Source organism: Haemaphysalis longicornis, unplaced genomic scaffold (genome assembly GCF_048455015.1).
Source record: "Haemaphysalis longicornis isolate Haplotype H1 unplaced genomic scaffold, Haemaphysalis longicornis Haplotype H1 scaffold_3, whole genome shotgun sequence".
Taxonomy (NCBI): domain Eukaryota; kingdom Metazoa; phylum Arthropoda; class Arachnida; order Ixodida; family Ixodidae; genus Haemaphysalis; species Haemaphysalis longicornis.
The window spans coordinates 21,824,900-21,840,266 of NW_027526335.1; the positions used below are offsets into that span (position 1 = coordinate 21,824,900).

At 49.2% G+C, this 15,367-nt stretch overlaps 1 protein-coding gene across 6 annotated transcripts in view; it reads left to right on the forward strand.

Moving 5' to 3' along the window:
- The window catches only part of LOC144174113 (uncharacterized), a 350,888-nt gene that overhangs the window by 321,793 nt on the left and 13,728 nt on the right, over positions 1–15,367 (forward strand). For all 6 annotated transcript variants that reach the window (XM_077702574.1, XM_077702575.1, XM_077702576.1 and 3 more), the window contains one exon: positions 9,222–9,337. In XM_077702574.1, coding sequence (XP_077558700.1) covers positions 9,222–9,337 — 116 coding nt within the window. The remainder of the gene's footprint in view (positions 1–9,221; positions 9,338–15,367) is intronic.

Consider the following 15,367-nt stretch of genomic DNA (forward strand, 5'->3'; position numbering starts at 1 on the left):
ACCTCGACGCATAGCTTAGGCCCAATGTCCTATGTTTAGGCTTAACGTCAGGTAACCTTCAAGTTGAGTCCTACGATGTGCCAAGCAACGTTATAGTCATTCCACGTCGAGCTGCGGGCACCAGTTGACGACGTTCGACCCAATGGGGTGACGTCAAGCCGAACGTACGTTGGACCACCGCGTACCCTGCGTCTGCTGCGCATCAACCTCTGCGCAAGCGGGTTATAAACTGAAAAATGCAGGATGTTGCACGAATGAGGCTTCATAGAATCAGGCTTCAACTTGTTCATGCGAAATCGACCACACTAAGCTAGTGGCACTTTCTCTCTAAAATAAATTAGTGCATGTCACTTTACGGCTCAGTCAATCGGCTTCGGTTGAGAAAAAAAGGATAAAGAACGACCTCCGAAGCTCAAGGAATGTATTGTGGATTAGCAACTTTTACAAAGAACAAATGTTAACTGCGCTACCACCCCCTCCCTCTCCCCCATCCTATAAATACGCATTACAGGCTGTTGTCACGTGAAAATCGCGTTCTTTCCCGAAATACCAACAGATTCGAGCTTAGGAAGACATCTATTGAACGTCCCATATATCTGCTCCGACTGGCGCACCCGCTTAGCAGCTCTCCGCGCAATCATCCGGTGTTTCACCCCCAGATGATGTTGAAACGACCGGGGACTGAGGCCGACAAGCTGCAGGGAAGGAACGCGTACCAAATCCCGTAATCCGGCACTGCGTCAGCGGATTAGCGAATACACTCTTTCTTAATCCTCACTATACTCTACTTCGTTCACGTTAGTCGCGACGTTTATATTATATCGCCCTTGTGATACGACTCGCGACACGTAATCTTCGACGCCGCCTCCCGTGCGTAGTTCTGTCGGCGCTCCTTGTTGTTATTTTTATTATTTTGGCTTCGCCTTTGTCGCTGAGCGCCTTCTGTCCTTCCCAGAGCAAATGGCGCTATATTTTTCACCTCTAAGTAAGATGGTTCAGATCGTTGCAGCTGTAGGTAATTCTGAGAATCAAGAAGTGGAGATGCTTGATTTAGCCGTGATAAGGAGGGCTGTTTTATTACAACTGTGTGCTTTGCCTTCAGATAGGCCCCGAATAGCGAGAGAGATTATTCTCCTTCTGTCTTCATTATTACGGACCACCGAATACTTTTATTTTTGTTTGCCCAGACTGGTTGCTAAGGGCACTACCAAGCCAGACGCTCTTTCACCTGGTACGCTTTAGAAAAATCGTCCAATATATTTATTACTTATACAACGGAAAGTTTTTGTTTGTCCTTTGGCAACGTGTTTTTGTGTGTATTTGCTGTTAAAAGCGCTGTAAGCTCTCTGTTCTTGCAGAAGACACAGACAGATCATGTTCACCCGATGACGGGCTTTTAATGCTCGCGACCTTGGCGAGCCCTAAAAGCCCTCTTTGGGAAACGGTCATTCATTGTTACAAGAAATTTTCGGCTCTGCCCGCCACTATTTTTGGCTCTCCAAGCCGTAGCGATTTCGATGATGGAGCAGCGGCCATGTTGATTGGCACAGCAGCTAGGCCGTGCCGTTTTCTCCACTTCCACCGTGTACGTAGACCGTTCGATACTAATACCATTACGTCGAGTGAAAAAGCATCTCCTGCGAGGGACGAACAAGAAGTGTTCGTAATCCCTTCTCTTTTCCCGCAGCAGGGTGCCGAGTCAGCATCCAGAACCAAACTCGATTCCCGAAAGCCAAGCTTTTCCCGTAACAAGAGCACCGCCGCGCCGCGTGTGTCGTCTGCTCGTTTTAATCGTCTGCAGCCCTCCCCGAAGCATCGGGAGGACTCAGCGGCAGCGGCGCGAATTCCAGCGCGTCGTCACAGACGCGCGTAGACTTGACGGATGTTCGTCGCGGCTTGAGCGCTGAAACACAAAGCGCCCTTAAAGCGCCTTCCCGCCTTCCCCGCACGCTCCTCGGAATAACGGCGCGCCGGGGGAGAGAGGCCTCGTCATCTGTGACGCGAGGGAGCTCCTCAACGCGGTCAACCGAGCCGCCATTTGTCACCACAGCTCTCCGCTGCAGAAGCGATTCCTTCCCTGCGCTGGGCCGGACGGCGGGGGAAGCGGGTGGGAGTTTTCGATAACTCTCGGCACCACCGCGGAGCAGTTTCTATATATAAAGCCTGCCTGTGTCCTCGCACTTCCTTCCTTCCTGGCGCGTTGGCGAGGCTGCTGAGGGAAGGAACAGGAAGAGGGAAGAAAAGCTCATCCAACTTGGTTCATCTTTGTCACCGCTGCGCCGAAAGGCGGAGGAATGGCAGCGCAGATGAGACGCGCGTCGCAGAGAGGTCTTTGACGAAGTAATTTCCGTTTCATCCTTCACCACGTACACGACAGTGGCACGGAGACGGCGCCATTTTTCATCTCCGCGTCTCTCCTCGCGTTTCGCTTGCTCCCTCCGGGGCGTCCTCTTCTTCCATCCCGCAAAGCTCGGCGTGCCGTGCGTTGCATACCTGCGCGGCTGCCGCCAGGCGGCGCGAAGGATGGAGAGAGCCTCGCCTTCTGAGGTGCGTGTATTAGCTCGGCCTTGTTCCCCCCGTAGGCCCCATCTTTCTCGCCTGCCTCCGCGACGCCCTATTCGTCTTGGCCTTTATCACGCCGGGGACCGAACGACGAAATCTTCTCTGCACCATTCCCGCGTCTCTCATCTGTCCCAATCGAACAACTATCGAGTGTCGCGACCGCCGTGTCGCGTTGACACTCCATTGCGAGAGAGAGAGACAGAGGTGCACCCACCTGCAATCGCTCTTTATATAACACGGCGAAAGGAGTTCGCGACGAAAGTTGCGCCCTCGCCGACTCGCTTGATTCCTTTCAGTCCGGGTCGTGAAGAAGTGCTTTTTCATCTCGCTGATGCGGGAAGGTGATCGGAACTCCCAACGGTTGATAAGGTTCTCCTAAATTGCAGGGGCGCCTGTAAGGTCAGCCGTCTCTGCTCGGGGTGTGCGTGGCTCAGTAACGAAGAACTTTGCTGCTTCATAAATCAGAATCCCAAAGCTTGGTCCCTCTGTGTTTCTTAACGACATCGGGAGGTGTGAAAGCGTGCTGCGCTCTCCTGCTACGCACTCAAAGCGCTCTTTGGGTGGAAAGGTTTGAGGTATGAGGCTGCGGTAGCTTTCGACGAGGCATCGTGGGGACATAGCCTGATGTACAATGATCCTGTTTCATCCCATTCACCCACGTTTGTCTTAGACGTGAGATAATTGCGCAGTAATGGTGACGACGGCAAGTCTTTCCGGCGGAATAGAATCTGCCTCTCGGTTGTACAAATCGTTCTCGGCGTGTCTCGAGGAACGCGGGTCTTGTAACCGTCATAACCTCGATTTTTATTTTCGTTTCTTCCGGATGTTGAAGCGGCCGGAGAAAGGACCTCGAAGAATTTGTGGTTATGACCGGTATAGCCGATAGCGCACTGGCGCGAGCGTAATGTATGACTAGACGCTTCTATCAACCCCTTATCTCGAAAGCCATAAATACGTCCTCGGCGCTTGAGCATGGCTCCGACCGTCGTCGTTCCAAACTCTCGCTTTCTCATCCCACCCTTTCCCTCTAAGTACCCCGATTCATTGGGGCACGGACGCACACACAAAGCGGCGCGGGCGGGAAAAAGAGAAAGTCGAAAACGAGAGATAGCACTTTCACTTCGGCCGCTGAAAGACAAAGAAAACAATCGTGTTCGTCTACATCGGCGTAATGAAATACCACTGCCAGCAGCAGGAGCAGCAGCAACAGCGACAGCAGCAGCGTCGGCAGTAACAGCAATGGCCGCTCTTCGCCGCCGAGATCCATTAAGCGGTATTCCCGGCATCTCGAAGGGTACGAGAGCGGCACCGTGACAAAGTATAATCGCCCCCATAGACATCGTCTCCCGTTCATAGATGACCGGTCCACCCGTCCCTGAAATAATGAACGCCGAACGTCGGGCTGCGTGGCGCAAAGCGGACTTCTTTTGCTCGCGTTGCCGCCGGTTCACAAGCAAGCCACCGGAGATACGCGTGCCTCGGTGCATGGGAAAGGTGTTCGGAGACGAAACAGGAACCGCTGGAAGCTAGGCAAGCGCGGAGTTAATGGGCCGCGTTGGCAACACCTAGTCAAGAAGCACTACGCGGAGCTTGTGTTCGCAGTTCCCTCCTTGCGTCCCCCTCTCCGTATGCATCCCTTGCTCGTTCGGATGCTCTTCCCACCCCGCGCTGTTCTTCCTCTGCTCTCGTTTCTCTGTAACTACCGGTTGCGTCAGAGGTATCGATATCCACGGGAGTGCGAAGCCACACACAACTTACTACTGCATGTGCTCTATCTCTCCCGTCCCCCCTACTCCTGCCGGCCAGAAGGCGAGTATATGCATGCGTGCAAATGGTGGCGGGGCCCGCCTTTCGCCCTGTTGCTTTCCTCGCTGCCCGTGCCTTACCCACCCCACCTCCTTCCCCTCTTCTGGCCTTCACGGCAAAGCGTTATTCAACGCAGACTGACTTCGCCTCCCCTCCTCTCCCCTCTTTTCATGGCTCCAGTGATGGGGGAGATGGGGGCGGGGACTCGTGATTTATGATTTGATCGAACACACCAAGAATGGCATCGAGCGCAACCTTCCCCGTATTCCTTTCTTTTTCTTACCTTTTCTTCCTTTTTCTATCTCTCTCTCTCTCTCCGTTTCGTTTTGACTTGTGCGCCGCTGCATGCCATCGCTTTAGTTTTGCAAGGATGCGGCAGCCGCTGCTGATGCGAATTTGGTTCGGATCATTTTCTCCCTCGCGTTATCAATAATTTGCACCTTTCCCTTGCTCCGGCGGCGCAACTAGTTGTGTCGTTTTCACCCTCCTGGAAAGCTTTCTGGATGCTCTCCTTGTTGCTGTCTATGTTACAACGTATACCCTTTCGCTTGCGTGTAATCGGGCCCCAGTCGATGCAGCAGCGCCCGCGCCGGCCCGCACGAAAGGGTCATCAAACAGGGAACGCGATGTAACTTCCATTCGCTTTGTTGGAGCGGTGTTTTTGTGTAGTGCTATTCACACGCACTGCGAAGGTGTACCTCGGGGTACGTGCTATGGTCTACTGAAAGGCGCTGTGCGCGTGCATTGCAGTGAACGTTGCTGTTCAAAGCCGTCAAAGAGCAAGTGTTACTCGACTCCATTGGCGCCGTCTGGCGGAGGGTAACGATGTCTGCGCACCCCAGGGCGCAAATTCCACTTATTGCGCGTGTTTGATATGTAAGGTGCGGAGTTTCTAGCCTCGATAAATGTTCATTCAGCTTGTGCTATTTGCTTCGTGATTTATTTTAACTAAGGATTGGGTGGGTGGCTGGTTTTTGTTGTTTACATCTCGAAAAGGACAACAGATGGGAAATGAGGTTTACAGAGACACGGAAAGTACCGTTATGAAACCCTCATTAGCCCGCAATATTTGATTATTGTTATTATTATCAATAATAACTTAAGTTGTGCGGTGCATTGTCATCGATGTGAAAAGTCATCAATCGTGACTATGGAGTTTGGAGGAGCACAAGAGTTCGTGTATCTCGAAACGCTGAACATACCTCGGCTCAATCGGGAAGGGTAGCTGTCGCTGCAGGCAGCAGCGGCCGAAGCTTAAACGGTTCTCGAGGACATTTGTCACGCCGACGCACGCAGCACCATTCTTGTCTCCCCCTCCCTACACGGCCCGCGCACGTATGGAGTTGCTCTCCGGGGGCCAGTTGCACGAGGCCCAATTGTGCCCGCGGTAATGAACGTTCGTAGCTCATGACAAGGGACCCGATCCATTAATACCGCGCGCACATCTGCCGGACACTCGTCGTCCCCTTTTAATGGGTAGAACGCGGCATGTAACGGAAACATGGAAGATCCGTGCTCGCTTCATTCTGTGTCGTACATGCGACCACTAAGAGAGGAAGCGGCCGTAGCGTAGTTATGAACTTAAACGCCCGGACGGGCCATTTTTGTTCCCTGTATTCCGCTCGATTGCCGGCTAAAAGGGGGAGGAAGCGAAGCAGCAGCACAATGAGTGGGGCGTCTCTTATCACAGCTTGGTCCACAAACGTTGGTCCGCAATTGAACTTGCGGGACTGGCGTCGAAATTTACGGTGGATTGTGCACAAAAACTCGAGTGTGTGGCGTGTGTGCACATGATGATGATGATGATGATGATTGCTATTGGTCTCCCCTTTGTAGCGGGGTGATGACGTGTCATCTTACCAAGAAGGACTAATATACGTATGTTTTATACTCTTCGTTTAATACTAGCGCTGCTTAGGGCAGGCACAAAAAACTTATTAGGCACAAAATACTTTTTCCCGGTTACAGGTGGTATACCTGTCCTAGGCAATATTCCCCTCTCTGCTTTTCGTCCACCAGCATTCTAATCTTGTTTTCGTCGCCTCGACAGCCCTGAAGTTAACTTCCTCTGTGCTACCCTTAAATCCCAGGGCTTCTGGAAGCCGAATATCCCTCTCATGTAGATTTGTATGGATACCCTCGAATTCTAACACTATAATGTACCGCATAGTTTCTGCTTATTTTCCGCAGACTACGCATGCCCCATCATTTTGTGAATACTTCCCCACAAAGCTCTACGCGGTTATGACCGGGGGAAATGATGATGATTGCTATTGGTTTTCCCTTCTTAGCGGTGTGATGACGTCATCTTAACAAAAGCAAACCCCGTCGGTGGTTTTTTGTACAGGGCAGCGAAGCTCTGCGGAGAAGCCTACCTCACGCCGCAAGGAAAAAAAAACGAAGGAAGCTCACACTAACGCCTAAGACTTGAAAATAGCGAAACTGTACACAACCTCCACGGCTATTACGAAGCTTTAAGTCCACAATTCCAGCCGATCTGGCACTTCTTCGCTGTCGCAACGGCCTTCACTACATCATTGTTGCTTATAAGTCTGAGCTTCCCTCATTTTTTTGGAAGTGATAGTCATTGGACATCACCTTGGAGAAGCGTACGCTATGACGTGTCTTTCTTGTTCCGAGCAAGTGTTGCCACGATTACGGCGAACGCTGAAGTGTGTTTTTTTTTTTTGTTTTTGGCAATCTTTGTCAATCTCCCTAAGTGGGTATGCTTGGCTTGACAAACGTGCGCCGGGGACGCTGGGCGGTCGTTGCGAGGCGCGCACACACGGGCGCTCGGACGATTTGGTAGACGACTTCGCTGTTAAAGTATTTTGGGAGACAGGGCATTGCTTTGCAACTGAGTGGTGTCCATATAAATCATGCGACTTTAATAATAATAGTTCCATACATATAAGATGCGCAGTCGGGTTTTGAGGGATGCCGCGTTAGATGATGGTTGAGCTCAAACTGAGATTAAATGTAGCCCGCCAAAATATGGGAGATTTTGGTTCATTTACTCTGCGTTTCAAATGTGACTGAGACGGCCATCCGCCACGGGCCTTTTTGGGGAGTCTTAAAAATGTTAAAAAGGGTTCGTAGGAAGAGCGCAGAGTGTTAAGCCGAATCCTAATTTATCACGCAGCCTGAATAGTTAACTCTGTCTCCAACGTTAAAAAGAAAGCGAACCATCGTGGCCTCGTGCTGTAACCAACCTTTGCAACTTCCATTGATCGGAAGCGAATAAACTCTTTCTTCTGATTCGGCGGTTTAATTTGTCAGAATTTCTAAGTAGACAGAGGGTAAAAAAGAAAAAAAAAAAAAAAGAAAAGAAAACGGAACAGTTCGCGATGTAAAAGCAGTTTCCGTGTCCTACACAGCCGCCCGAACGTAGGTGAAGCAAGAAAACAACCGCACGTCAAGAGTTCCGACTTCTCCGCCGCCCTAAGGCTCAGAAGTAGCCCCCCGGGCGGCTTTCGCTCGGCGACTCCAGTCTGCAGTTGCCTCATTAAAGCCCAGATTACAGTTCATAATCCGTATCGATTCGCGGAAGCGGTCTTCTTCAATTTCATTTGGTCGCTCGCTGCTTCGTCGGGGCCGCGGCTTCTTTCTTTTCTGTTCTTTTTCCTCCTGCTCCCGGTCGCGAGACAAATCTGAATAATCTGCTTAACGAAGCGACCTGTACAGTGAACACTCGCGCATGCTCAGTACCGTTCCGCTTTGTATCTTCTCTCCGCGACCTCGTGGTTCGATGCGCATTGAAAAGGAAAGCCCCTGGAGCTTTCTTTGACCGTTTCCAATTAGGCGATATGTTCGCCATACGAGGCAGGAATTAAAACCGTCGGCTCAACAAAGGTTTCTGAGCCCGCATGCGCAGGTCGCAGAGCTCTGGGGCAGTTTATCATAGTTTCAGAGTTTGCCCAGTTTTATTATTGTACTTATTATTCGTAGGTATTTGTGCGCTTGAAGGGGCAGTTTTTGCGATTCTGACTTATGATAAGGGAGGTCAGTTCCAAACCTGCAGTGGACGGTGCTTCGCTACTTCAGATTCCTTTCATTTTACCGTTTCTTTAAACGTGGGCCTGAGGCTCACCGTCTATGGCTGGTAGGCCGCATATCTTCGAAAATGTGGGCTCTTAATCTACAAAAACTCCTTCGTTTTTCCAGACAGGCTCGATGTGCAGTTAGATTTAGTTTTTTTTTTCAGCCTAATTTGACGATCTAAGGCTCTGTAAGCAGAGGAAAAGAGCGAGTTTTTTTATATTTTTTTATTTTGCGATTGATTTGGTACAGGTGGTGTTTTAATTTGTTCTAACTATAAGGCAAAACCAAAGTTCCACAAACAAACAAGAACGAAATATGGGGTTACAGATGGGCGTGTATCAATGAAGTGGAACTTCTGCGGGATATTTCGCGCGGATAGGTTTTGCAGATCCGCCCTGACACTCCGTTAGGTATGCTGAAAATTGAAAATCGAGTTATTCAAAACTAATGCGGACTACGAATCACTTGTTTTAACTTTTGTTTTACTGCAGTTGTAAAATTCGCGGAGTGGTGGGCTTGTACTATTGGGGTCAGGCTGCATGGACACTTAAACTAATTCGTCACTTATAAGCAGGTTAAATGTTTGGAGCGTGTCCTGAGAAACTATGCTCTATCCTTTGCATCGCTTTATTTTTTTTTTATGCAGAAATTTAGAAACAGCTCAGTGTAAGGGTGCGTAGCGGTCTTTTGTGAGGAGCATTATAGAGAATAAACGAGCGTCACCACATTAGGGTTAATGCACAGCGTGTGACTTCCTCTGTCGAGTGTGGGCGTGTTTCGCAATCTGATTCCTTTCCTTTCTTCTCCCGCAGCTGGAAGCTGGGCGGTGGAGGGCACCTTTCGTGTAACCAACCGCAACTACTCCCCGGATCTGGTGGATCACGCCAGCAGGCCCTTCAAGTCCCTCGCCTCTGAAGTGGCGCGCGCGGTGAGTGTGCCCTTCTCGAGCGTATACGTAGGGGGCAACTGGACAAGACAACCAAACTGTCCACGCCCCCTCTTTGCTTGCCGTACGTCACTAGTACTGCAGTTGATGACGCTTTGGGGTCACGACCATTCAGCGGCGCAAATCCTGGTGACGTCACCGGTGACGTCACATCGGCTCACATGGCCTGGTGTAGGCACCATTATCTACGAGTTGAAAGTATGCTTTAGCAGCATCATGGAAGGTGTATCGGTCGGGTAAAACCGAATTAGAGAAACCCCCGTGACCTAAAAATCGGTTAATCTGGTTTCCCTGGTTCCAAACCATGCCGAGTTCTCACTTTTTTTCATCTTACTTTTTTATAGCCCTTAGTTTCTTCAGCTCGAACGTGAAAACTTCTGATGCGTCGGATACCGACATCACATTTTTTCGTGGATGACGTAGAGAGACGTAGTATTGACGTATAGTGACGTCTACAGCGTGTCGTACAGCGTGATAAAGCCTGCGCGATGTCTTTTGTTGCGGAAACAATCACATCGCCTTACTGGAATTACCTGTACTATTAGAGACGTTGCCACAATGCTGCCACATTGGCTACCACGTTGAAATTTCATGTGTGCACGGAAGCTGGCGAGCGAATGGTTTTAACGCGAAGCTTCGGTGTTTTCACTGATACATGTGTAACGCGGAGATGCCCCGCAGGAAAGCCAACTTTCTTTGACGATGATGATGAATGATCGTGGGTGAAGTGAAAGAAGAAAACGCTTGCGGTGGCCGGAATCCAACCCGGTTGTCTTGCGTTATCAAACCGATGTCAATCCCATTGCTCCATTTCGGATGGTCGAAGCGGTTTGGAGAACTCAGACGGCAATTAAAGAATCCGTCACGAGAAAGCTTCGCGTTCAACCATCGTCGTCGTTAGACGGAGGGGTGCATGATTTTTTTAATGCGTGCTGTACTTCCGTCCTCGTCACGGACGACTGCACTTCTATTTCCGCCTTCCTCGGGCACATAAACGAACACGTTCCCGACTCACGCTGGCATCCACAGCCGCGCGTAAATCGCGACTACGTAGGGAGCAAATATTAATAACAGAGCAAAAAAAAAAAAAACATTCCGAACAAAATGCCCTGGAGAAAAAAAGAAACTTGCATGGGCTGCTTGCAAAATGAACGACGAGTGGAGGAGAATTTAAGCGCAATCCTCCTGTGGATGTCTTCTGCCGGCATATATTTGTTCTGTATCTTCTCTTCCGCTAGGAAAATCACCATCTGTCAAAAATGGAAGAGAGGGCGGGGTGGGTTGGTGTAGGGGGAGATTGCGGACCGGTATGTAGTAGCAGCAGTGGCTTATTCCTTTCTCTTTACTTTTATCCATTGCCGTTTCCGGCTCATCTTAAAAGTTACGAAAGGTGTTTTTTTTTCTTCTCGTGATTTCGCCTCGGCTCGAAAACGACTTCGGCGACCAGCTCTCACGCAGTCGGAATCGTTTTTATCCCCGACGTTTCCTTCTCCCATTTTATCTTTACTTCCGGGACGGCCGGATATAAGGATCAACGCTATTTCCTACCACGACTGACGGCGAGGCTACGACACTAATAACAAACGAAAAGATCAAAGCAAAGTAGTCATCAAGGCAAAAGCTTCAAAAGCATCTAAAGTGAAAGCGAGACATAGCGAGAGAGAGATAAGAAGAAAAACTGCAAATACTACGAAATAATACACTGAGGAGAGAAAAGGGACAGACAGTGAAAGAGCAAAGATAGAAGATGTAAAAACAAAAGAAAAAGGGAGACGGGAACGCTTCCGGATTTACTTGGATCAGTGCGTTGTTTACATTTTTCAACGCCGAGAAGCCGGCCTTTCGCGTTCGATCGCTTTTTTTTTTCATACTACTTTATTTTGTAGAAGGCATTTCTTTCGCGGCCTGTCGCGAGTTGAGGCGTCGCTGTTTATTGCCCTCATATTTCAACTGCGGCGCGAGCCGGTTGTCGAGATTTTTCACTTTATGCCGTGTCACCGCACGGACATGTTATAACTCAGTATCTCAACCTTACTTTCCTTGCCCCCTTTTTTCGGCCTTTCGCTTACTTTCTTCTATCACTGCCCGCCCCTGCTGGACTTTGTATATGTCACTACTATACTTGCTGAGGTCTACGATGAAGCACCTGCTCCAGGTACGGATAGAGCAGAGCAGATGCGAGGTTTATTCATGAGACGGTAGACGCTGCAGGCCGCTTGCCTCGGTGTTTCGAGTCTCCTCCGCGGGAACACTGATAGTTCTAATGATGGATTGGCTTCTTGATGATGCTGCAACCCTAACTGGATGGGATTGTGTCGGGTACGTCTTCGGAAGTTGTATGGTGGGTCACTGTCCCCACGCCGTGCAACTCACGCGTTATCACAACTGCAACTGAGGCAAAGACAGCATTGCACTGGGTGAATGCTAGCGATGCGGCATACCTAAGTTGGGCGTAAATAACGCCATCGCGGTTTAATACGAAGAAGTATGCTTTCCAGGTGTGATATTAAAGCATTATTACTAGTGTGGCGCAAATCGACGCCCCGTAAAGAGTACCATTTCATCTAGACTGAGTCACAGAAGGGACAAAAACAACAATAAACCCTGCAATAAAGCCTGTCTTCACCGTTTTGCTGCTGTTTCTTTTCTAACTTCAGCTGTAACACCTCTCTCTCTCTCTCTCTCTCTCTCTCTCTCTCTCTCTCTCTCTCTCTCTCTCTCTCTCTCTCTCTCTCTCTCTCTCTCTCTCTCTCTCTCTCTCTCTCTCTCTCTCTCACGTGTGCCTACGTTTGCTAGGCGGACGCCAAGAGGTTGGCTTTTAGTGGGTAAGCTTGCCACTAGCTAAAGCGAAGTAAAAAAAAAAACGTGCGAAGTTTTGAGCTGATTTAAAGGGACGTGCCTACGCGAAACTGAAGCGGACCGCAAGCACTGCGCAGAACATGACACCTTCGACAAGCAGTATTAACGTATCCTACCGTTTTCAGTGCAAAAAAAAAAAAAAAAAAAAAAGCGATGGGTCGACCGGAGTCGCGACTTCAGCGTCATAGCCTTGAGAACTGTTGCATACTTCAAATATATTTCACCGCACGGGCAAACACTTCCACATACCATCTACTCGCTACAAAAACTGTGAAAATGAAGAAATAGATTGAAATTTGTGTGACCGTTGTAAGTAATGTGAAAAAAGGCGCTGGATAGCAATGTATTTATTGTAAAGAGGAAGAGAAAGGAGAAGTAAGAAAGAAGGACGGGTGCGGGAAGTATATGAGGAGCAGCTGGGCAGCAGGAAGCTATCGACGCGCTCATGGCAACTGCCAAGTTCAGAGTGCCAAAGATTTGAAAAAAAGAAAAGAAAAAAGGAACCACGATCGGGCCCCCTCAGAGAAGACGACCTAACAGCTGCGCGACCAACCAAAGAGACAGCTCGACAGTTTCGTCTTGGATATGAGCTGTCAGAAAACAAGAACAAAAAATTTGGGAAATAAAATACTGCGAGGGACCGTCGAAACCATACCACGTCTGGCGACGGAGGAGGCATATCGAAAGGTACACTGCCGCCATGAGCGCGCCAGGGGAAAAAAGAAAGATGGCCAAAAGACGGGACAGCGACGAGTGATGGAGCAGACCGTAGTACGCGCATATATATCCGAAACGGACCGCGCAGAGACGATTGTCGGAAAACGACGCGCGTATCGGAGGAGATCCATATGTGTGCGTGTACGCGCGAGCATGCTCGTCTCAGTTCCCCGCGCGCGGAAAACAGCCGCGCTCCGCGACAACCGTCGTCTCTCCGCATTTTCTCGCTCTTTTCTTTCCGAAACTCGCTTTCTACGCGCGCCGATAACGTCTTCTCAAAGCGAAACGGGGTGGGGAAAAGGCGAAACGGGAGCCCGATATTGATATTTGCTTAGCCCGCGCACGCGGCATGCCTATACTATATTCGCTTCTCAGCCTTGGAACTTCTTCGCGATATCGGCCCCGGCCTATACTACTGCTCGAGGCGGAAAGATGACAGATCGAGCGCCGCTGGCATGCTTTGATTTTTTCCTCTCTCTTTTTGAGCGGGGATTTTTTAGATACCATTCCGCGTCCTGCCAGAAGAAGTCTTGTGAACGCGTCGCCTCCTTCCCCTGTCTCCCTGTTTCCGCGTTCACATTTCAATAAACGACCGTCCTACCGAACTTTTCGAACTTATAATAATAACAATAAAAATGAACGAGAGCAGCAACACAGTTTGCATTTTGTTGGTTTTTTTTGCTTGAAGCTTGAAAAATGTAGTCAAGTGACGAAAAAAACCGATAGCAAGGCGTGTTTCAACTTTTCACGTAAACAAGATGCTGTTGACAGCGTTCGTGCTTCAAGGCATAGACGATACAGGTTAGTACGCATACACTCTTTAAAAAAGGTCGTGGCACTTACTAACAGGACACTAACCCCAGTATAAACTAGGTACTTAGTGCTTTACTAACTGGTCATGCATAACCCAGTAAAAAGCTGCGCGTGACAATGTGGATCTGCAGAGCTCGCAACCCGACATTGACACATTCATCACACACATGGCACACGTAGACACCCAACAAATGAGTTCAGAAAGAAAACCAATGGCATGCACGAGGTGAGTGAGTATAACCTAGTCACCTTAGAAGTACATTAGCTCTTGCTTTTATACCCAGCAACGGAAAGTCCTCTGATAAAGTCGGTGGGCATCTCGCAAAAATCAAATATTTTAGCGATAATTTTAGGATTATGCATTTTAATGTCGGCACATACAAGACAGCATGTGGATTTGCAAAACCTTTTTAATCGTGATTTGGAGTGGGAAAAGTGCTGTAGTTATTATGTTCAATAATTCATAGAATTTTCTTACTATCAGTGAATGTTAGCATCAAACAAGCAGCAGTTACGAAGTGCATGGTCTAGACTAGTAACGGCTCCACACTTAGTGGCAGGCCCTACGTACCGTTCTGGGGGGCAGTAAAGTTAGTAAATACAGCCTTTACTACCCTTTTACGAGCTTTTTTGTTAAGAGTGTAGGCTATACAGGTGCAGTGGTAACTTTAACTACGTCACACGAAAGAAATTTCTCTGATACGTCTATGACGTGATATTCTCCCCTCCTGTGGTCCAATGAGAAGCCCACTGTGTCGCTGTGTAAGAGCACATCGCACCGTGACGCAAACAAAACCTTGCCGCACGCAAGTTGTGCGCTGGACGTTTGCGCAACAAACGAATCAGGAGGAGAAGGGCTTTTCACTCGGTTTCTGTTGCGACATGCGTTCGGTTGGTGTTGCTACTTCTGTAGGCTCCCTTTTGTTACGCTTCTCCTTTTAACATTGTACTTTTTTTTTCGTGACGAGCTTGCAAACTTGTCCTTCTCCTGATATTATTTTCGGCATCTTCAATGGGCCGCGGACAAAGAAGTAAGTGTCGTCTGGCGAGTTGCGTCGGCGCACGTTGACCAAATTTCGGGACGACGCAGTTCAGTTACTCGGCATTACACGCTCCAAGAATCTTTGTCTGCAGCGTACTTTACTCGCACTTTCTAAGAGGAAAAAAAAAAAAAAGAGAGAGAAACGAATTTTCCAGAAAATGAACAGCCGACGTCCTCGGCGCTAGGAAACGAGAGGAACATCAAAGCGGCAGGCTGCACGGACCCGCGTAGTCTTGTTCATTCGACGTAGCCTCCTTTTGAATTTTCTCCCGCTCAGCACTACGTCCTTCGATTTTGAAAGAAGAAAAAAAAAAGAGCCTTGCGGGGAGTTTCTTCAGAATTCCTCGGCGCGCAAGAATTTAATGGGGCGTCCTTTATAGGACCGGTAGCAGCGAGCTAGTCAGGCCATCACGGGGAATGTGCAACGCCCGGCGAGGGGTAATTAGCCCCTACTTCGCCTTTCCGAGCGGGAAAGTTGACGCTGCGAAGGAGGAAAAAAAAGTATGATACGCCCCACTCGCAGGGGCAGGCCGACTGGAGAGAAGAAGGCTTTACAAGTAGCGCCGAGTGAGAGTGTAAGA